Source organism: Podarcis erhardii (assembly GCF_964252035.2).
Source record: "Podarcis erhardii genome assembly, chromosome: 6".
Lineage (NCBI taxonomy): Eukaryota > Metazoa > Chordata > Lepidosauria > Squamata > Lacertidae > Podarcis > Podarcis erhardii.
Genome location: NC_138510.1, coordinates 75011936 through 75034866, shown reverse-complemented (window position 1 = coordinate 75034866; position 22931 = coordinate 75011936). Strand labels below are relative to the sequence as shown.

The window sequence follows — 22931 nt, the reverse complement described above, 5'->3', positions numbered from 1 at the left end:
CCACAAGAATGAGCCCTGTTTAGGGGTTCAATACTCTTATGTGATTAGAACTGTTTGAGGGAGAGCAGGGACATGCTGGCTGGCCCCGGACCCTCCATCATGTCCCTCCTGTGGGATACCTTGTATAACCAAAATGCTTACCTCTAATTAATGCATGAAGGGGTTAAGACCATAGAGTAAGGTCTCCTGCCAGGCTTGGCTAGCTCACCCCCCCCTCACTTGCGAGGGAAGGTTACCAAACGCTTTGTTCTTTCACTTCCACCATGCAAACCTTACCAGTAAGGAGGACTAAGCTGGATGCTCCAAGTTTAGACCACATAGCTTAAGCAAGCCATATTTGTAAGGTAAAGGTAAAGGGACCCCTGACCATTAGGTCCACTCGTGACCGACTCTGGGGTTGCGGTGATCATCTCGCTTTATTGGCCAAGGGAGCTGGCGTACAGCTTCCGGGTCATGTGGCCAGCATGACTAAGCCACTTCTGGCAAACCAGAGCAGTGCACAGAAACACCGTTTACCTTCCCGCCAGAGCAGTACCTATTTATCTGTTTGCACTTTGACATGCTTTCGAATTGCTAGGTTGGCAGAAGCAGGGACCGAGCAACGGGAGCTCACCCCGTCACGGGAATTTGAACCGCCGAACTTCTGATCGGCAAGTCCTAGGCTCTGTGGTTTAACCCACAGCGCCACCCGCGTCCCATAGCCATATTTGTATTTCAGGACAAATAGAAACATGTACTACTTTGTAAGTTTTGCCTGCTTTTTCTTGCTGCTGTATGGCAAAGCACATGAATCATGGCTCATACTCTTCCCTCTTGCAACATGGGAAGTAGCTGTAATTCAAGTAGCAAGAGAGGCACTTACTACAGACTTCATTATATAGTCTATGACGGCAGGAACACTCATTTTCCTGGGATTCACATATGAGCCGTATAAGCTCGCATTCTTCGGTGCAAACCTTCACATAGCTTACCAACATAATGCTTAATGCAGCCATATTCCTCCTAGCAATTAAGAAATTCAGAAGATGGGCTCTTTATGAGAGAGAAAAAAGTCAGATGCAACCATTATTTAATACCTCTGTGGAAAATGAAATGGTGAAATATATCCCCTGCGGTATAATAAACATGGCACTAAAACTCTTGGGAACTGGAACAATATTTTCAACTCCCAAGCTAGCAGCAATATAATAATGAGCACTGAAATGCAAATCCTGGGAGGAATGGTTTTAAAAATCAAAAGGCCTTAGCTGGGAATATGCCGTACAGCAAACGACAACCACGGGCTAAGTTCTGAACTCTGCAATTCCACCAAGGATTCAACTGAATCCTCCCCTTTATAATGAGATTCAACAGCATCAATCATTAGGAAGTTTAATAAGCTCGGCAGAGGCTGGGAGTTCATGCTTTCCAAGTGCTATTGACAACAACGATCATCGCTCCAAGTTCACAGAACTTGTCACTTTTGGATCCTGTCTCCTCCGACACCTCTCTACGGGACCGTTCTTAGAAACAATCGAAAGAGTGAAAATTCAAGAATCGCAACAGAGATCGCAAACAGCAGGAGCTCCCAGGCCAGAAATCGGGCTGTCATGGTAGCAAGCTGCCTTATGCTAAGTCAAACTTTGGGACTATCTAGCTCACTGCAGTCTATGATGAGTGACAGTGCTTCTCTAGGGTTTTAAGCAGCCATCTTTCCCAAGCCCTACCTGAACATGCCAGTTGCATGCTCCTGATGTAACACATGTGACACACATGATATTACACGAGTCAGAAGGAGGCTGTGAGTGTTGACATTTCCATTCCACCTTAAGGAACAGGCATGTGGAATTGTGTGTCACATGCCTGTTTACATTCCAGCACAGTATGCTAGGAACTTCTGTTTGTGTATAGCTTTTGCTTTTGCTGTTCTCTCCGAGACGACATGAGAGAGAGATGACATGTTTCTTTGTTCTAGGTAAAGGTAAAGGTACCCCTGCCCATACGGGCCAGTCGTGACCAACTCTGGGGTTGCGCGCCCATCTCGCTTAAGAGAAGAGGCCAGGGCCAGCGCTGTCTGAAGACACTTCTGGGTCACATGGCCAGCGTGGCGAAGCTGCTCTGGTGAGCCTGCACCAGCGCAGCACACGGAAACACCGTTTACCTTCCCACTATAAAGTGGTACCTATTTATCTACTTGCACTTAAGGGTGCTTTCAAACTGCTAGGTGGGCAGGAGCTGGGACTGAAAGACGGGAGCTCACCCCGCCGCGGGGATTTGAACCGCCAACCATACGATCAGCAAGTCCTAGGCGCTGAGGTTTTACCCACAGTGCCACCCATGTCCCTACAGTGCCACCCGCATCCCTTCTTTGTTCTAATTTATGTTTAATAAATCTGTAGTAATAGAATGACTTCACAAGCCTCATGACTATTTTGTGTGCACAGTACACTCTGCTAATAGTGTGCCCTGGCTTTTGAAGCTCGGGTCACTGATTTACGTCGGAGCATGGGCTGATGGAAGGAGATGGCACAGCTGGGGCTTATCAGCTGGCCTCCCAGCCCTCTTCATGTTGACATCACAATGGGGAGGTCTAGTGGGACCCTTTGTCACTACGGGGAGACCTTAAGAGGACATCACCACTCCGGGAAGTCCCTGTGAGGCTCTCCACCACCGTGGGAAGGCCCGGCAGGATGGTGGGGATGACTCAACCCCGTCCCCACATAATTGGGGAGGAGGCTAAGTTGTCCTCAGCCCAACAGAGTTGGTGCCTAAGTGCCAAGGTGTGAACCTGGGACCTTCTGCATGAAAAGCAGTTGCCTGCCATCGAGCTAACAGCCAGGCGGTGCCCATTAAAACCTGTGAATTGATTTGAACACAAACTGGGAAATAAAATGAACACACCAGGAATAAATAACAGAGCTGTCGGGCAATTTTTAAAGAATTTTTAGGTGATTAATAGTCTGGCTTTAATCTAAAGGAATTGTTTTGCATCTTACAAAATCCCAGGATAGATGTTTTGATCTAATGAAGGGAATAAGAGGGAACTTTCAGTTGAAAAAAGCACATGCTCCAAAACAGCTGCGAGGAGGGGAACACACACACACACACACATACACAGGCTTTTGGACTCCGCTACTAAGCTGGGTGAGGAACCACACAGAGAGCCCAGTGCCATGTGCATAGTTACTGTTGCCGATCAAACTTCTGAAGCCTTCTAGTTTGCTTTTGTTTATAAATCTGCAGTTGCACCTGTTAGCTGTTTGGGGAAGCATCAGGTGGATTTAGTGCCTGGGAGTTGTATGCAAAGTAGAGCTAAGTAATGCACCCCTTCAGCGCAAGGATTTCAATGGGTTTTCCTCTCCTCCTCCTCCTCCTGTGTGCCCCCTAAATCTGTTCTAGGGTTTCTTTTAACACTCTGGAGATGATTTGAGGGCACAGGGTGTGAGCTAGGGCAGGAGACAGGGAGAAGTCTGATTGCACAAGCAGAAATCCTTGATTTGATATATATTACTGCCCCCAGGGGATTCAGGGATGCGGGTGGCGCTGTGGTCTAAACCCCTGAGCCTAGGGCTTGCCGATCGGAAGGTCGGGAGTTCGAATCCCCACGACAGGGTGAGCTCCCGTTGCTGTGTCCTAGCTCCTGCCAACCTAGCAGTTCAAAAGCAGACCAATGCAAGTAGATAAATAGGTACCACTGCGGTGGGAAGATAAATGGTGTTTCCGTGCGCTGCTCTGGTTTTTCCAGAAGCGGCTTAGTCATCCCCACAGGACCCGGAAAAACTGTCTGCAGACAAACATCGGCTCCCTCAGCCAGTAAAGCAAGATGAGCGCCGCAACCCCAGAGTCGTTCGTGACTGGACTTAAGTGTCAGTGGTCCTTTACCTTTACCTTCTACTGCCCTAGGGGATTCAGATTTAGCATCTACCGGGAATTGTTACCATGGGATAATCTTCCTTATTTGTGCTTTCCCTCACCATTCTTCGGACAACATTCTTTCTAATATAAATCTGGAAAGTGAATGTTTGACTCCAAGAATCCTGTAACTACTACACAAGTAGAAACCTTATCCCTGCCATGGGGAAAAGAAATTTTGTTTTTCAGCCGGTTTCTGAAACATATTTTTATTTTTAAACCTCATGTGCTTGTGTGACTTGCTAATAAGAAACTAAAAAACAACAACCAGTTTTACTCCATTACTTGGCCTATAGATTTAAAGCTTCCAGTCTTTCAGCATACTTTACTAAATCATTCCATTGCACTACCTCCTACTGACAAATATGCTTTTGGAGGGTTTATCTGAGAACTGAGGCAGCTCCAAATGCATAAAGGGCACTCATTAAAAAAAAATCAAAGCTAAAATCAATTAAAAATTATCAATAAATGCCTTCTTGGAAGGTTGGTGCTGGTTAGTACTGTTTGGGAGGTTTATTTGCTTCTTCATGGTGAGCCAGTTTTGAAAATGTTATTTTAGTTTTAATTTACTTGTTTTTTAAGATTCTTATGCTGCTCAAAAACAAAGGGTTGATGGGCACTTTATCTTGGATACAAAGTCATTACCATGAACTCTAAAACAGAATGAAACCAGGAAGAGAATAAAAACAGATCAAAAGCCAGCAATAGATTATAAACAGCAACAATTTTTAAAAATTCCCTGGCATGTGTTTACTACTTTTTGAAAGAGGTTGTGGTGCATATAAAATTGAATGAGGGAGAAGGGAAGCCACAGGTCCCTGTTAGAAGGAAAGGTCATATTGAATATTTTGAGATGTGGAGAAGAATAGGCAGCTATATCTGTATGCTTACGCTTTCACATTTATATAAATAGTGATGAAATTGGAGGGGGAAATATTTGGGAAACCTATATCTTTGCATGCATATGGCTCTTGAAGTTAACACAACAGCTGCATGAAAGTGGAGGCTGGTCTGTGACCGTCTCTCCAACTGAAAATGTCAAGCAGTGGTTTTTTTTATTAAAAAAGTCTCAAAATCTCAAAGCCACACATGCTTTCTGGTCCCGTTCCCCTCATATTGTATATTTTCTTGAACTCACAGAAGCATGAGTTACTGTCAATCTGCTGTTCTCTGGCCTCCTGTAAAGTTTCCAGTAATAACTGGAATTTTCTGGAAGACAGCCATTTTTGTGATTGCCTTAATAAAACCATTGGTTTAAATAAGTCATGCATTATTTGTTAATATATAATCAGCCATTTATTTATTTAATTTCCATACTGCTCCTCATCTGAGGATCACAAGGTGGTTTACAATACACTGGTACCTTGGTTCTCAAATGCCTTGGTTCTGAAACACCGAAAACCCAGAAGTAAGTGTTCCGGTTTTTGAACGTTTTTCGGAAGTCAAACGTCCTATGTGGCTGTCGGCTATTGTTTCTGGGGTGCCCACACCAATCAGAAGCTTTGCCTTGGTTTTTGCACATTTCAGAAGTCAAATGGACTTCTGGAATGGATTAAGTTTGATGCTTTTGTTTTTGCTATTTATTTTGCATTTTTGTTTTTTCGGTTAATTTGTTTTTGTGACTGTGTGGAACTCAGTTCAGCTACTGATGGATGGATGGATGGATGGATGGATTGTGTGACTGTGAAAATGGATAAAAGCCCCCCATCCAAACAATGACTATCATCCAGTGCAGGTAAGAAAAGTATAATAATTTTAATTTTTTTCATCTACAATACGGTCTTATTTATTTTATAGTCCAGTACATTGATTATTGTTTCCATTTTATTGATCAATGGTCTCGTTAGATAGTAAAATTCATGTTAAATTGCTGTTTTAGGAGTTGTTTTTAAAAGTCTGGAATGGATTAATCCATTTTGCATTACTTTCTATGGGAAAGCACCCCTTGGTTTTGGAATGTTTTGGTTTTGGAACGGACTTCCGGAACGGATTAAGTCTGAGAACCAAGGTACCACTGTATAGCTCTTCCCCTCCTTTGGGGTGTACCTGGTTGCCCACTGCTAGCATCCAGGATCCAAATCATCTCCCTCTGCGCTTTCCCTGGGGGGGGTTCTTGGTCAGGCAGTTTCCACCACTCCTCCTCATCCAGCCCAACAAGGTGTTAAACAAGAAGGGGGATAAAACTGAAGCCTGAGAAACCCGACATTGAAGGCTCCATGGAGCTGCCCAAGCATTCCCCTCTAGACCATCCAAGTAAGACTGGGACCACCACAAAGGGGTGCCACCCACCCCTAACTCAGACATCTGTTCCAGAAGGATATTATTGCTGATAGCATCTAAAGCTGCTGAGAGGTCAAGGGGAATTCACAAGAACACATTACCCATCCCCTCTCAACAGAGGGGCAACAAAGCAACTGACTCTTACTTTCAGCTCTTGACTGGATGAAACACAACTCCAGTCCTGCAGGGGAAGAGCTGTAGCTTAGTGGCAAGGCACAAGGGAGTAGCCAGGGGGCAGGGAGGGGCAGATCTGCCCCTAAATAAAGTACAGTGGTACCTCGGGTTAAGTATTTAATTTGTTCCGGAGGTCCGTTCTTAACCTGAAACTGTTCTTAACCTGAAGCACCACTTTAGCTAATGGGGCCACCCACTGCTGCTGCGCCACCGGAGCACGATTTCTGTTCTCATCCTGAAGCAAAGTTCTTAACCCGAGGTACTATTTCTGGGTTAGCGGAGTATGTAACCTGAAGCGTATGTAACCTGAAGCGTATGTAACCCAAGGTACCACTGTAAATAAATAAAAATACTTAATTAACTGACCAATTGCATCACAGATAACTTGGTTCTGCCCACCCTAACATAAAGCTTGCCCTCCCTAAAATAAATCTTGGCTATGCCCATGGCAGGGCACATGCCAGAAGACAGAATGTCACAGGTTCAGTCCCTGGAATCTGCATGTAGACCTGGGAAGAGTCCCTGCCTCATACCCTTGGGAGCTGCTTCCAGTCAGTTTAGACCAATGGTCTTCAACTGGTGGTTCACAACAGGAATACTTGTTGTTGTTGTTGTTGTTTAGTCGTGTCCAACTCTTCGTGACCCCATGGACCAGAGCACACCAGGCACTCCTGTCTTCCACACAGGAATATATGGAATATATATCCATCTTCCACCATGCAAATATATGGTGAAAGGTTAAGAAATACAGTCACTCAACCATAGGCATGTTTGGGTCAAAAGTAGGTTCTGGGTCTGAATAGCCTGAAGATACCTGGTGTAGGCAATACTGGGCATTGGTCTGACTTGGTATAAGGCAGATCCTTCTGTTCCTAATGGCAAGATACCTAGAAACCTAGTGGCAAGGTACCTAGAAACCAGGTAGGACCAACTTTGGATTTTTCAGGAGTCATTCTGTTCTCTTGTTAGTGGTCCACAAGCCACTAACAGGGGTGGGGAATTAGTGGTCCTCCAGATGTTGTTGGACTCCCATCAGCCCAGTGAGCATGGCCAGTGGTCAGCAGTGATGGGAGCTGTCACCTGGCAACATCCTGAGGGCCAACCCAGCACTGCTTGTGGATTCCCCTTTTTCTCTTCACTCAGTGTAACCTTGTCCTTTCCACATCTCCCGTAGTTTGTCTTTTCCATTCCCCAGACCCCCATGCATTTTTAATTTCTTCTTCTTCTTCTTTTCTCCCGATAATTCAATTTTTTCCTCTCTACTTTATTAAAATCATCAAATATATTGGCAGAATGAAAAGCAGCATCGCTTTCAACAGAGTCTTAGAAGGTGGGATTTGGCAGCCTTCAGATATGCAAGTAATGCACTGAATTATTAATGGTATTTGCAATGAGAGGTCCTTTCACTGGGGGCTGCTTTGTGCTTTTTGACGATGCCAAGGAATAATCAAGTCTATTCCTTCCCTCATGCTGATCTCAATTATTAACATTTCCCTTCATTAATTTCAGAGATATAATATCGGCTGCTGTATGGGGTGACAATTTTTTATTTTGATTCTCTCCCCCCCCCCCCCGCTTTCCCTCTTATCACTTTCTAGGTTTTGTTTATTTTGCTTTTCAGGGTCACATATTCTAATAGCAATCTCAGTTCTTCAAATGTTGGTTCCTGTGTGGCCAGGATGGAACCATCCATGCACAGCAGAGAGTTTGCAGCAGGCTCAGAGAAACCAGAAGTTTTTCAGAATTACAAAAAATAATCATCTTTAGGGAGCAGGGAATACCCAAAACAATGAAAACTGAGCATGCTCTGCCACTGTGGAACACTGAATGACTGTTGGTGATGGGGGCAGATACGGATATAATGCAAGAGATGGGGTAAATTTAATATATTTGTAAACCACTTTTCAGGAAAATATTCTTCCGAAAGTGATTTACAAGTCAGATACCGAACATACAGCTCAAAAATGTAACACACCAAGGGGAAAAAAATTCTCAAAACAGTATTTCAAACTGTTACTAAAAGCCAAAAGGACCAATGCTATGCTCCCACCTCTGGTGTAAGTCAGGCTTCAGAGTGACCAATGCTGTTTCCAGCAAGTCCGACTGGGATGGATCCAAATAATCAGAATCGCCTAATACTGCCTAGAGTCAAGGCCAGTCCAAGTTGTTTTGCAGCCTGAGGCAAAGGACAAAATGCCATGTACACACAAACAGTATTATACATCTAGTAGTGAATCCTACTTCAATACTAGCAACAGTGCACTGCCCTGCCTCTGAGGGAGTCAGCAAGTTAGTTATAAAGGTGGAGGGAAAAGCATGAGAGACACGGCTTTCTTCTCCAACAGAAGGGTATGGTCAGGGAGCTCAGGAGGGAGACTTGAGGGTACCAACACCTCCCAGCATGTGAGTTGCCTCACTCTCGAGTTATCCAGACATTAGCTGCTCTACTACCTTTCTAAAGCACTCAATATTGGAGACTGGGTGACAGTTCCCTCATGCCAAATGAACTCCAAGTGACCCTAGTTTCCAGGCACAGTCTTGGATTTACAGAAGCCATTCATGTTTCTGATTTGATCCAAGAATGTCCTTAGAAAGTCCCTATTTTCATGGGAGAAATGTTGGAGGGGATGTCTCTATTTTCATTGGAGAAATGGTGGAGGGTATGGAATAGGATGTCCCTATTTTCATCAGGTGGGATGCGGGTGGCGCTGTGGGTTAAACCACAGAGGCTAGGACTTGCCGATCAGAAGGTTGGCGGTTCAAATCCCCGCGACGGGGTGAGCTCCCATTGCTCGGTCCCTGCTCCTGCCAACCTAGCAGTTCGAAAGCACATCAAAGTGCAAGTAGATAAATAGGTACCGCTTTGGCGGGAAGGTAAATGGCATTTCCGTGTGCTGCTCTGGTTCGCCAGAAGTGGCTTAGTCATGCTGGCCACATGACCCGCAATCTGTATGCCGGCTCCCTCGGCCAATAAAGCGAGATGAGTGCCGCAACCCCAGAGTCGGTCACTACTGGACCTAATGGTCAGGGGTCCCTTTACCTTTACCTATTTTCATCAGAGGAACACTGGGGGGTATGTGAACTTAATTGGATTGTGTAACAGGGATCTGGCCACTTCCTTCTTTAGGATAGCAGGGACTACCCTGCCCCTCAATACAGCATTCACCACTTCCAGGGTCCACATGCCCAGCTCCCTCTGACAGATTTCAATAGCCAGGAAGAGAAATGCTGTGGATCTAACCTGGGACTTGCTGCACACAAAACAGATGTTCTACCCCTGAGCTACAGCCATTCAGAAAGGACTTCCTTGCTAGATCAGACCATCAGTCATCTAGTCCAGCTTCCTGCTTGCAACAGAAACCTGCCATATTCCTCTGGGAGCTCACAAGCCTTGCTTGGGTTTATTTCGTATGAGTTATATTTATTTATGTTTCCTGTTTATGACCCCACAACAACAGAAGAGCCCTCAGGGCACAACCATGAAAGACAAAATTCAGTTCTTAAGATAAAATTTAAAAGCCATCACTGGACATGAGGAGGAGGCCAAGGCTTGGGGTGGGAGAGAGAGACCCCCAAAAAGATGATGTGGGATGTCTGACTGAACTCATATGGGTAGAATCTAGCAGAAATTTAGCCACTTCTCTACAATAACCGTGCAGAGATTGCCAAGGGATTTTTAAAATGATGACAAAAGGTCAGCTCCCTGACTTTATGTCCCACAGTAAACTAGGTTTAGTCATGAATGAGCACAGACAAGGTTACCATCTTAATAAACCTCTCGTTTCTTGGGAAGGCAGCCTTCTTCAATCATTTCCGCAAAGAATTGGAGAGGAGACTATGGAATAAATATCCCCGAAGCTTACCGGTACTTGCTTTAGACTGAAAGTAATACTTTTCTTTATTGAATAGTAGGAGATAGATGAAGTCCAGTAATCCTGTTAGCCTGTAGCTCCAAAAGGAACACAAATACATCTTGACACTTTAGAGGTTAAATGAAGATTAGGATTAATATAAATTCCCTTTGTAACTAATTGGTTTTGTTAACGGCTGCACTCTATAGCAGGGATTTTTAAACTGTGTTGTGGGGAACTCTGGGGATTATTGGAAGTTTGTCGTGAAGTTAAGAAAGAAAATAATAACGGAGAACCAACTTTCCAGAAGGGTCTTTTGCCTACCACTACTGTACTTCACAGGTAAGCAGAAGAGTCTTGGATATGTCCTGGAGTTTATTTAATTTTATTACATTTATTACACATCTTTCTTCCAAGGAGTTCAAGGTATATATGTGTTTTTCCTCCTCCCTGTGAGGTAAGTTGAGCTGAGAAATGGTGACTGGCCCAAAGCCACCCAGTGAGCTTTATGGCTCACCTCAAGGACCACTTCTTTCCATATGAACCTACCCAGACCCTGAGATCATCTTCTGAGGCCCTCCTTCTTGTGCCTCCTCCTCAAGAGGTCCGGAGGATGGCAACACAAAAATGGGCCTCCTCTCCAGTGGCCCCTGTCTGTGGAATTCTCACTCCTGGGAAGTTCACCTGACGCCTTCATTTTACACCTTTAGGCACCAGACAAAAACATTACTTTTTAACCAGGCCTTTGACTGATTTGATTTACATCCTATGCCCTTTTAAAATGTGTTTTAACGCCGGCTCCCTCGGCCTATAGAATGAGATGAGCGCCGCAACCCCAGAGTCGTCCGCAACTGGACCTAATGGTCAGGGGTACCTTTATCTTTTTTATTGGGTTGTTGTTTTTATTATTCTGAGGTATTTTGTGGTTTTATATCTTGATTTTATTCTGTGAACTGCCCTGTAGGGCAATATATAAATTCAATACAGTGGTACCTCGGGTTAAGAACTTAATTCGTTCTGGAGGTCCGTTCTTAACCTGAAACTGTTCTTAACCTGAAGCACCACTTTAGCTAATGGGGCCTCCCACTGCCGCCACGCCACTGGAGCACGATTTCTGTTCTCATCCTGAAGCAAAGTTCTTAACCCGAGGTACTATTTCTGGGTTAGCATAGTCTGTAACCTGAAGTGTCTGTAACCCGAGGTACCACTGTAAATAATAATGGCTGAGTGGACCCTGGTCTCCCAGGTCATAGTCCAATACTCTAACCATTACAACCACACTGTGGCTGCAGAATTGTTAGCTTGAAACTTGGCTGCCTCCCACCTTCTTCTCCTCTGTAGATGGAGGAGGAGGAGCTGCCAGCCATTGAAGCTGGGCTGCCACCACGTTCCTCCAACCTGACATGATGTCAGGAAGCTGTGTGCAATGTTGGCACCCCCAATCTCCTCCACAAGTTGAGGCGTCTGCATGGAAGTAAAGCTCCATTTAACTCAGTGGGACTCACATCTCGGTAAATACTTGTCAATTCGCTACCCTTTAACAGCCCCCCTAAGTCATCTCTGCATGGAAATGCTTTCTGCATCCCATTGCAGCAGCGGTTTCAAGAGAAATGTCTTGTGTACACTGCTGTGATACTGAACAGTGATAAGAGCAAAGGGATCCCCAAATGTATTACGTTGAAAGATGAAATCTCATCACAGAAGAATAGCAGTAATAGAACTGGTAGATATTTTTTTATTGCCAGCGCAGCTAATAAAAAAACCTCACTTGTAATCAGCATTTATAGTACTCAGTTTAATCAAATTCTTGCTGGTCTAGTTGTTTTTAGCCCAGAGGTGAAAGCTTTTTATATCTTGTCCATAATAAAAGAAGGCACTTATTTTCTGTCCAGGAATGAAAAAGCAGGAAAGAATTAATAAATGAGTGGTACCTACACATGCCTATCTATTCTTCTTTATAATTTTATAAACTAGAAAAAAATAGTTTGAGTTTTCCTTCCTATTACAGATAGCTAATGTTACATCATTACATTTTGCCCTATTTTCATCCCTCCCCCATATATATAATCACACCTCTGTTATGAGTATGGGACAGGGCAGATTCCCCTAAATTCCTGCGTCCAATAAAAGTTAGAATGAATCTATTGCTTGGCGCGTTAAACTGAAAGTTAGACTTTAAATAGCTGGATTCAGCTTTCCTTGCCCAGGAAACTGCCAGATCAAGAGGAATGATCAAGAGGTAATCATTGGAATGGCCAAGTCATTGACCTAAGAAAAGACAGAGAAAGAAGCCATCAGCAAGTCTAAGAGTATGTGACCCACCCCATGCTCTGGGCAATTAACAGAAGGTGATGCCAGAATGGAGTGAGGGGGGAAATCCAGGTTTCCAGTGGGTGCTGGTGTAAGAGAACATGGGAAAAGGTGTCAGTTTTGCACGCTTGAGGCAGGGCTGTCTGTTTTAGGCTTCAGAGAGGGCCAGACACAATGTCTAGGGTCTCTTGGAACCTGAGGCTGAAGCAATGGAAGGAACAGGACCCTCTTGGGATGTGAATTGCCTGCACTCTCTCCATCCAGGCTCAGGTTGTATATATGTGCAAATAAACCATATAACATAAAGACACCACAGTCTCTGCTGTGCCTCATTGTCCGAAAGGAAGCACAGACTCCGGTAAGTGTGCCCAATACCCCTGCTTGGAGATGGGGGTGGTATGTAACAAGGTGGGGGGAGTTAAGAAAAACTTTAGATAAAGGAAAATGTGTGAAATTATTTCAGATGGCTGAGGTCAATATATTTTGGGGGGGGGGTACATATAGATTTTTAAATTGTAGCTACAATCAATATTTCCTTTGACTTGTTTGATGGCCTTTCTGTTTAAAATCCTGCGTTCTCCTCAGAGTATTTTGTCTGTTATCCCCTGTGAGTGAAATTATCGTGAAAACAGGAACAATCTGACTTTCAGATCATGCATTGCCTCTCTTTACTGACTGGTCTCTTTACTGCTTACAAGCAGACCAACTGTGTCTCGGTGCTAGCTGAATATTGAGTTCTGATCCAAATGGATGTGATTATGATATTTATAGTACAATTTTAGAGCACCATTTCAGTTTCCAGGAGGGAGGGACACAAAGAGAGATTCACAGCAAGGCTCAAAAGGCTATTCTTCCCTGTTTTCTATGTTCTATTGAAAACAATAATGACAAAGCATTTTATAAAAAATTACATTTGTTACATTTACAATTACATACAATTACATTTGTTATTGCTTGTCATTTAACTGTAACTGGGAGCTGTAAGGTCAGAAAAGCAGGTTTCAGTGTATGCTTCATTGTATGAACGGGGAATCACATGAACCAATGGGGGTTGTGCAAACAATTTTTCAGCCTGTTCAGGAGCTCAGCCTTCTGAAGGAAAAGGTGAAATCCAACCAATCAGCTGTTAACAGAGAAAGAGGAAAGGCTGGATCTGGACTCCAGTTCCCCTCAGCTGATTGGTAGGGTGGCCATTTATGTATAGTTCCCCCCCCCCAAAAAAAATTCAGGTTTTCATAAAAATTGCATATGTCAATGAATACTGTATGTTTAAATACAAAATTAGAAATTATTATGTTATTATTATTTAAATAGAAATGCAATATAGTCGTACCTTGGCTCCCAGACACCTCAGGAGTCAAATGTTTTGGCTCCCGAATGTTCAAAAACCGGAAGTGAGTGTTTTGGTTTCGAATGTTCTTTCCAAAGCCGAACATCTGATGGGGCTTCCGAGGCTTCTGATTGGCTGCAGGAGCTTCCTGCAGCCAATCAGAAGCCGCACTTTGGAAGTCAAACGGACTTCCATAGCGGATTCTGTCCGACTTTGAAGATACGACTGTACATTTCATCATAGTATATTTATATGTAAATTTTTAATAGTTTTTTTTTTTATTTTGACAAAGTTAAGTTTGTCAAAGATTAGTTATTTTGATCATAACTAATAAGAATAAAAATGTGCACCCCACCCACAAGACCATTCCATTGTAACCATCCAACTCCCAAAATTTCAACACCTCTTGCAATGGTGTGACCCTTTTCCATTTTACGAGTACAAATTTTACAAACACCTTCCATATCTCCTCAAAATAATTTATCCTGCATATTCCCTGTCTTACCTTAATAGCACATGTTAATTTCTCATTAATAGCTATATCCCACACCTCTTTATACCATTCTTCCATTTTATATTCACCTTTCCCCTTCCACTTCCTAGCTATAGTGACTCGTGCAGCTGTCAATAAATTTGTGAGCAAGTCCTTCGTAGCCTGCGAACCTTCCACCCCATCATAAATTGATAATAATGCTACCAATGTACAGTGGTGCCTCGCAAGACAAAATTAATTCGTTCCGCAAGTTGCTTCGTCTTGAGATTTTTTCGTCTTGCGGAGTGTGGATTCCCTGGGTATTAATGGTTTTACGAAAAAGGAAGCAAACCCGCAAGACGTTTTCGTCTTTCGAAGCAAGCCCATAGTGAAATTCGTCTTGCGAAGCACCTCAAAAAACAGAAAACTCTTTCGTCTAGCGAGTTTTTCGTCTTGCGAGGCATTCATCTTGCGGGGCACCACTGTCTATGTACAGATGCAAATTTATAAATAACTACTATAATTTAAATAGAAACACATTTCATCTTGTGGGTGGGGAGAGTGAAATCATGAGATCTGTTTGCCTGCACAGTCTATGCTAATGGTTGGTGGACAACTCCCTTCTTACAGTTCTTTATTTTGAAACTAGACAGCCCTTTATATATGTTATATACATTAAGTATAGTTTGAAGTGGACACCTACCTCACTAAAGGCAGCCTTTTCCAGGTATGGAAAAGAGGTAAAGATGACAGGTTGGATGACAGGTTTCCCCCCATTCATATTACTGTTATTTCAAATATTATTAAACCACTTCGCAGCCCAAGCAATCTGTGGTGTGCAATATGATGAAATACAGACTCTAAAAATAATAAAACCATTTCTAAAATTAGACAATCAATACAGTGGTACCTCGGGTTAAGTACTTAATTCGTTCCGGAGGTCCGTACTTAACCTGAAACTGTTCTTAACCTGAAGCACCACTTTAGCTAATGGGGCCTCCTCCTGCTGCTGCACCGCCGGAGCCCGATTTCTGTTCTCATCCTGAAGCAAAGTTCTTAATCTGAAGCACTATTTCTGGGTTAGCGGAGTCTGTAACCTGAAGCGTATGTAACCTGAAGCGTATGTAACCCGAGGTACCACTGTATTCCTTATATGACAGAGGTCACACTTCAGGGAGAACCTTCTTAAACAAAAACATCTTCAACAGTCCCACCCCGCAACATAATGATGCTAGGCAACTTTCTAATTTCAGCTGTAAATTGATTTCAGAGGGCTGCAGCTGCAACACTAAATACTCAAGACAACAGTTACTTTCAAAGTGTGTGCTTATAACCTATGTGTGTGCCTATGTAGTTTCCAGAATTGTTGTCACTGGTCCCTGAAAGGATTAGAACACCAAGTACATTATGACAACAATGCACCAATATCTGTTATGGCTGCCAGTGTGGCTCTGGCTAGGAGCCTGGAAATCTCCTCAAATATTAATGCATGGCAAGGTCTCAGCAAGCTCACACGCCTGTTTTTTGAGGGAAAAGAACTAGTCATTCAAAGAAGGTAACAACTCCCAGCTGGCACCACCATCCACAGATCAGTGTCAAGAGCTGACACATCCTGCCATTTTGCAGTTGAACAGGACTAGATGCCTGGCTGTGGGCCTCCTGAGAGGTTTCATTAAGATGTATCTTAAACACTTAATACCTTCTATAATTTGTCTTCTGAACTTGCTTCAAACTGCTCTGCACAGGATTACGAGAAGGGGAAGGCAGCCATGTTTGCTAGGGTTCCCATATTTCAAGAAGTAAGAATCCAGACACAGTTGCTGAGCTTTTTTCAGAGATCGGCAGCTGCTAGCAGCAGGGCGATGAGTAACCTTCCGAAATCGCCATCTGGGAGGCAACAAGGAAGCAACCTCTCCACAACGCTTGTGCTTCCACCGGGGAACAGACAAAATCCCAGACGTTTCATCTTAAATTTAAAATCCCCTTCAGGCAGCCATGTTAGCCTCTGGCCCCTGGACACTACCAGAATTTTCCGGTATATATGGCGACCGTAGCTACACCAATTTGCAAAGCAACACTGTTGTGACTTTGTGCCACTTGGAGAAATTAATGTAAATTTCTGCATCTCTACTCTGCAGCTTTGGATTTTTATCTCCCTTTTCTTTTTTTGCTTTGCCTTTTCCTCCACACCAGATGCTCAATAATCTTTCGCCCTGTTTTTTTTTTGTTTTTTTTTGTTTTTTTACTGAATATATTATGCTAACGCAGGAGAGCACTTATAGTCACACCTGCATTCAGCACAGTTTATAGGAGGATTTGGTGGTTAAGGAGGAGGGAATATACAGACACATATGCATAATACTGTTAAGTAATTTGCAAAGCTCCCTGTCGTTACAAATGCAGGAAATGATTTGAAAATGGCCATGAACTGGTTCTCTGTAAAGCATATTAGAGTGAGAATGAAACTGCAAATAGCCATGAAAATTGCAGTCAGGGGGGTGGGGAGTGGGGAGTGACATTATCCCCACCTTTTTAAAATATATATTTCTAGAAGGAACTTCTGTAAAAGCTGGAGAGAGTTGCAAGCCCAGCTGCTGCCTCCATATGCCTTCTGCATTTCATAATTGCAGAAATGCCAGAAAATACATCTACGGACATCAGTATGGATGTGCACCCAGCTGGTATCCCCATATGCCTTGTCACAAATTCACATTTCAAATGCTGTGCATGGAAGAACTCAAAAAATTGCCCAGTAGCACCTTAGAGACCAACTAAGTTTGTTCTGGGTATAAGCTTTCGTGTGCATGCACACGTCTTCAGATACATCTGAAGTATGTATCTTCAGATGTATCTGAAAACGTGTGCATGCACATGAAAGCTTATACCCAGAACGTTTGGCTCCTGAACAAACTTAGTTGGTCTCTAAGGTGCTACTGGGCAATTTTTAAATTGATCTATTTATTTATTTATTTCGACTGCATCAGACCAACACGGCTACCTACCTGAATCTAGAATAATGGAAGAACTCATTAGAGATGACTTCTGAGAGTCTTATACATTTACTTATTCATACTGCAGTTTCTCCATGGTTCCTCCCCTCTTTGTTTTATCCTCACAACCACCCTGAGAGGTAGATGAGGCTCAGAGATATTCAACCGGCCCACAAACCTGTGAGCTTCGGGGCAGAGTAGATGCCACAAATAGGCCTTCCTACTTGACTCAAGCTCAACACAGCCCACCAGATGTATACAGAGTCCACCAGACAAATATGGAGACTTCTTTCTTACCACTGAAGCTCATCCCCCCCCCAATATTGTTTTTTCCCATTGTAAATGCCAGTAGAGTGGTACCTCGGGTTAAGTACTTAATTTGTTCTGGAGGTCCGTTCTTAACCTGAAACTGTTCTTAACCTGAAGCACCACTTAGCTAATGGGGCCTCCCACTGCCGCCGTGCTGCCAGAGCATGATTTCTGTTCTAATCCTGAAGCAAAGTTCTTAACCTGAGGTACTACTTCTGGGTTAGCGGAGGCTGTAACCTGAAGCGTATGTAACCTGAAGCATATGTAACCTGAGGTACCACTGCACCTCACTTATTCATCACATCTTACAAACACACAACCTGACAACTTTTCGAGTCCCTCAAGGGGACTTTCTCTAAGAAAGGAACTTGCAACGTATGCTTGAAAAAAATTACTTTATTTAAAAATACAGTACACAGCAGTGTGTCTCTTCCCCACCCTGTTACTGCTGATTCACAAAGATAACATGATCAATTTAACCCAAATACTAGGCTCTTATAAATCCTGAGAGACAGACTCAGTTACATGCTGATTTACATAAGACAATATGCTGAAAAAGAATAGTCTTTCTTTTAACATAAAAGAGTCTCTTCCTGAACTTAAGAATCAGATATAAAATCTGCAGAATTGCTGTACTGCACTGACCAACCGAGGATTTCCCTGAAATCCTTGTTGTGAACAATTGTACATAAGGAGGGTCCTAAACAGCTAGACCAAGAAATGAAACAAGCAAGGGGAGCATATGGGATATGCTATGATTTCTCAAACGTAATTGATCCTTTAAGAAATGATGCTCGTAACACACATTAGACTTATAGTTAAGGGCTCGATTCTTTGCTTCTAGTGAGCACTTTACCCCCTTCTTTTTAAAAAGATCCACACAGTATCACATAATCTTTGGGAGACACTTGTATGCCAGCTGCCTCTGATCCAAAATCACACAACTGTATCCATCCCTAGAGAAGATATGTCCCCTCCTTAAGAATGCTCCTAGACCAAGAGCTGGAAATTGGCTATTGAAGTTACATGGTCATCGCCATCCATCGTGCAGGCTGGATACAAGAGTGCATTTGATCTATCTCTGAAAGAAATATCGTGAGTAAAGCGACACGATTAGCAGAATCACATGGTACAAGCTCTTTCAGACTGCATCACTTCAGACTGCAAGGGGAAGATCACAGAAGGAAACATTGACAACAATTAGCTTTCCTGCACACAGGAAGGTAACATGTTGAAGATTATGTTGCAGCCTTCATGGCTGCTAGTCTGAGAAAACTTAAGAGGGTTTTAACAAGAGGGTGTATTGAACAACGTGATCCCCTCCCCATAACCCTCAGTCTGAAGTAGCAAACTCTAGAAAAGGCTAAAGTCATGTAGTTCTGATGATCGTAGAATTTGGAACTTCTGTTGATGAGAACAGAGTTTAATTTGCCATGTTGAATGAAGATAATAAAATGCCCATGAGAATAATTGTGGATGGCACGGAGCACCACATCATTTGATTAAAAATTTGGTAAGTGTACACGAGCCACATAGAATTTATGTTGCAGTTTCATCTCCTGCTGCCAGACAGAGCAAAACATGAAGTATATGGGTAAAGCATGGCTCAAGGGACAATTTTCCATGGACATTTGCCCTGTACAAATTTCACTTTAGCAGAAGCAAAGAGCTGGGTTACCTTTTTACTAGGGAAGTCTCAGCATGTTTGCTCAAAGCAATTAATGGAAAGGGAAGGGAGCTAATCAGAGCAAAGGGCAGCATTTTTTTCCCCTCCCTCTGATTTCAAATGGAGGAAATTAAGTGCATGCCTAACTTTCTCAGTGAAATCAAGGGAATATAAAGGTGCATAACTTGGATTGTGTGCAAAGTCTGTTGTAGAAAGGCCTAGCTCACTTTGACACACTGGGGAGGAAATGTGAAACGATGTCTGTAGGTTGCCAGGGTAAACTAGATCTCAAAATACAGATGTTTGGGATTTTATGTTCCTTTGTGATTTTGAAAAGTAGGAACATGTGCAAAGTTGTTCACTAGGCCTTCTCTTGTATATTCTCACATACTTTCCTGGCGTAACTGAAAAAATTCCTGAGATATACAATAAATAATTGGAAGGATGATAGTACTTTGGTTAAACTTCTTATCATTTTCAAGACCATTTTTTCACGAGTCCTTTAAAAGGAAAAAAAAAAAAGCACCCACCCCCTACTGCCTCCCACACTAAAGAAATTGAAATGTGAAGCCTCCTGGCATAGAAAGGCTGTGATATAGCCCCATTTTACTTTGGCTGTTATGGTGTTTGAAAGGCAATGTGAACAAGACCCTTTATTTGGAAGCCTGAATCCCATTCTCAAGAGTGCCTTAAGCAGTAGGGAGTGGTGATCTTCACACTGTGGGTTGTAGTCAAGAAATCAACAAGGGGGTTGGCATTGGTGACTTAGAGATGGGAACTGAAGTGACCAAATCCAGATTTTATCCTTCAGTAAAAATGGGAGTTAGTGCTCCAGAACACCTACAACAGGGCTACAACATGACTTAAGGTGAACCATAGCAGTGGTGCTTCCACTTTTTGGAGAAGAAAGGGGAAGAGAGGAGTTGGGATAAAGCCATAAGAGATGGTGAATCCAGGTCCAGGAGGAATAGCAGAGAACTGCGATAGAACATGGTTATATTAGGTATTGAAATGACTACAGGATCCTTACAAACCATTCACACTGATCTGGTACTGTTAGGGTGAACAGGGCTATATCATTAAGTTGTCAGTGATTTATTCTTGATCATACACCTAGCCATAGCTGCTGCAGAAGAGAGGAATGTGCTGAAACTGATATCAGTGAAGCAGAGCTGGGCATCTTAAGTCCACGTACTTGTAAAAGGAATAGGGAAACCCATTGCTACAGCAATAATGTGCAACGGGGAGGAACTCTGGCCCCCTCTATTGGCTACTCCATGTTGGCCAACATTCTCCTTACCCTATAAAGCTTCACTCTCTAGCACTGGAGCACCCACCATTCACCACTGCTTCACACAAAGGATGGGGACAGATCTCAGATCAGCAGAAGGCAACCTCTTGATGGTTCCACCACCCTCCGAGGTTTGGGGGCATGTCAGCCCAGGAGAGGGTATTCTCTATGGCAGTGGATTCCCTCCCACAGAGGTGTGTCCAACACCTTCATTGTGTAGTTTCCACCAAACAAGGAAGAAGCAACTCTTAACCCTAGCCTTTCACAGCCACAACATGTATTTTAGGACCCATACTATTCTTATGACTGTAATTTGTTTTTAAAGTATTTTGTAATATAATATTTTAAATTGTCGCAACCCACCTTGGAACCTTGTGGTGAAGGGTAGGTGATAAATTAAAATAATAATGACGAAGATCACCGTCATCATCAGAACAAGGGAGAAGGATGTGAGGACCCCTCAGGCTGGGAGCCAAGCGCATCTTATATATTGCTCTTTCTTCATGCTAGAATCAAAGGTTTTGAGATGACTTTTGGAAACAGGTTGCTAGCTATGTCACATTAACCTTGAAGTACTATCAATGAAAGCAATCATTTTACTTTTGTGTTACAAATGGGGGGGGGGAGAATATGCTGGACCTCAGAACAGAGCCATTAACCTTCAGTATGAGATTCTTAATCGCTAAAATAATAGGATATCCCAATGCCTAAGTGTTCTCACTTCTAATCCTAACTACAGGGTACATTGTAGACATTCAAGAACTACAAAATCAACTATTCAACCACATGAAGTCAGGAAAATATCCAAATAAATAATTTGTTTTAAAATTATGATACAATATACTTATTACAGTAAAAATTGGCAGGTTGTTGTTGTTGTTGTTTCTTCAAAAGCAGAAGCACCAGTCTTAAGATATAAGTGTGTATGTGAAACACGGCATAATACGAAGTGCAAACAGCATTTGAGTATGGGATTTTTAGAAAGAAAAGAAAAGAAAAAGAAGTGTATACACTGAAATCTGTTTGGATGGGAACAAGTGTCATGCTAAAATGTAAAAATAAGTAACAATGAAAAATCAGACATAATAATGTTCCGTCGGATACTTACATGGCTAGGTGGGGGGGACGGACAGCCAGAGATGGGAAATGATATATTTATGTGATGTGAACAGATTCATGCTTTCCCAATACCTCCCCACCCCCAAACCCTCATCCCCTAAATGGTGCAATGCTTTTTGTTGGAAAATATTCCTAACTTTTGACATTTCTGGCATGTTCTTCATAGGCTGATGTAAATCTTAATGCTGCTAATCAGGTCATAAAACCAGACAAAAGTTTTATTTTCTCCTTTGCTGGAAAACATGTCAGTTATTATGAGTGAACTGTGAAAAGGGATGACGTCCAGTGCAGCGAATAGACATCCGTCTCAACATCATGTGACTTCTGCAAAGGCCGTGATGTGGTTCTACAAAAATGTAAAAAAGGCGTAGGGTTGGGGGAGACAGAGAGAGAGAGAAGAAAACAGTTAAAAGTCTATACAGTAACTGACAAAACAACAATGTGCATTTCCTACCCTACCACTTTGGGAACAGTCGCATGCTTTCGGAGTTTTGTTGCGCTGCGGTAGTGCAAACACACATTCCTGCAAGAGTTCCAAAACGTTTCACAAGACTCCACCCATTTTATTATAACGAATTGAAAAAAATGTTGAAATATACATTTATTAAGAAACCAGAGGCCTTTCTTCTTGGAATAACAGGTTTGGAATTGCCCCCAAAAGTTGTTAAATTATTTTTGTATGCCACAACTGCAGCAAGCATTTTGTTAGCAAAGAACTGGAAAACACAAGAAATACCAACACTGGAAGATTGGCAGATGAAGATGATGGACTTTTCGAAGCTAGCCAACCTGACTGGAAGAGTCCACGACCAGAAGGAGGAGGACTACCAGGAGGAATGGAGGAAATTTAAAGACTATTTAGCTAAATATGTTAAGATAATTTAAATTGGAAAGCTTGCAAATATCAGATAGGCTTAGGATTTTAATATGTAATGTGATGAATTAATGCAGAATTGGATAGATAGAAAGAAAGAGGTTAAGTGATTAAGTTAATTTTAAGAGAATATTGGTTTTGGAAAACCGTTAAAAAAGATACGCATTGAAATTCAACCAGGGGGACACGAGGAAGTCACTTAACAATGATACTAAGATTGGTTTAGCTAAGGTAATGATTTATGTTTGTTTGTTTATTTGTTTGTCTGTTTAAAAAAAATTTTGGAAAATTAATTTGAAAATTTGAAAAGGAAAAAAAAAAAGACTCCACCCGTTTTAGGGCATTGTCAACGCAATGTGAATGTGGGGAGGCTA

The 22931-nt window shown here is 42.6% G+C and overlaps 2 protein-coding genes across 2 annotated transcripts in view; one reads left to right on the top strand and one right to left on the bottom strand.

The window, feature by feature from the left end:
- LOC309344236 (uncharacterized protein) overlaps nucleotides 1-22931 on the top strand; it is a gene marked incomplete at its 3' end in the record, with an annotated part of 133235 nt that overhangs the window by 36298 nt on the left and 74006 nt on the right. The gene's annotated exons all lie outside the window — the stretch shown is intronic.
- Nucleotides 17989-22931, bottom strand: part of PLPPR5 (phospholipid phosphatase related 5) — a 93786-nt gene continuing 88843 nt past the window's right edge. The window contains exon 6 of the mRNA XM_081866127.1: nucleotides 17989-22029. Within this exon, the coding sequence (XP_081722253.1) occupies nucleotides 21997-22029 (33 nt within the window). The 3' untranslated portion in view covers nucleotides 17989-21996. The remainder of the gene's footprint in view (nucleotides 22030-22931) is intronic.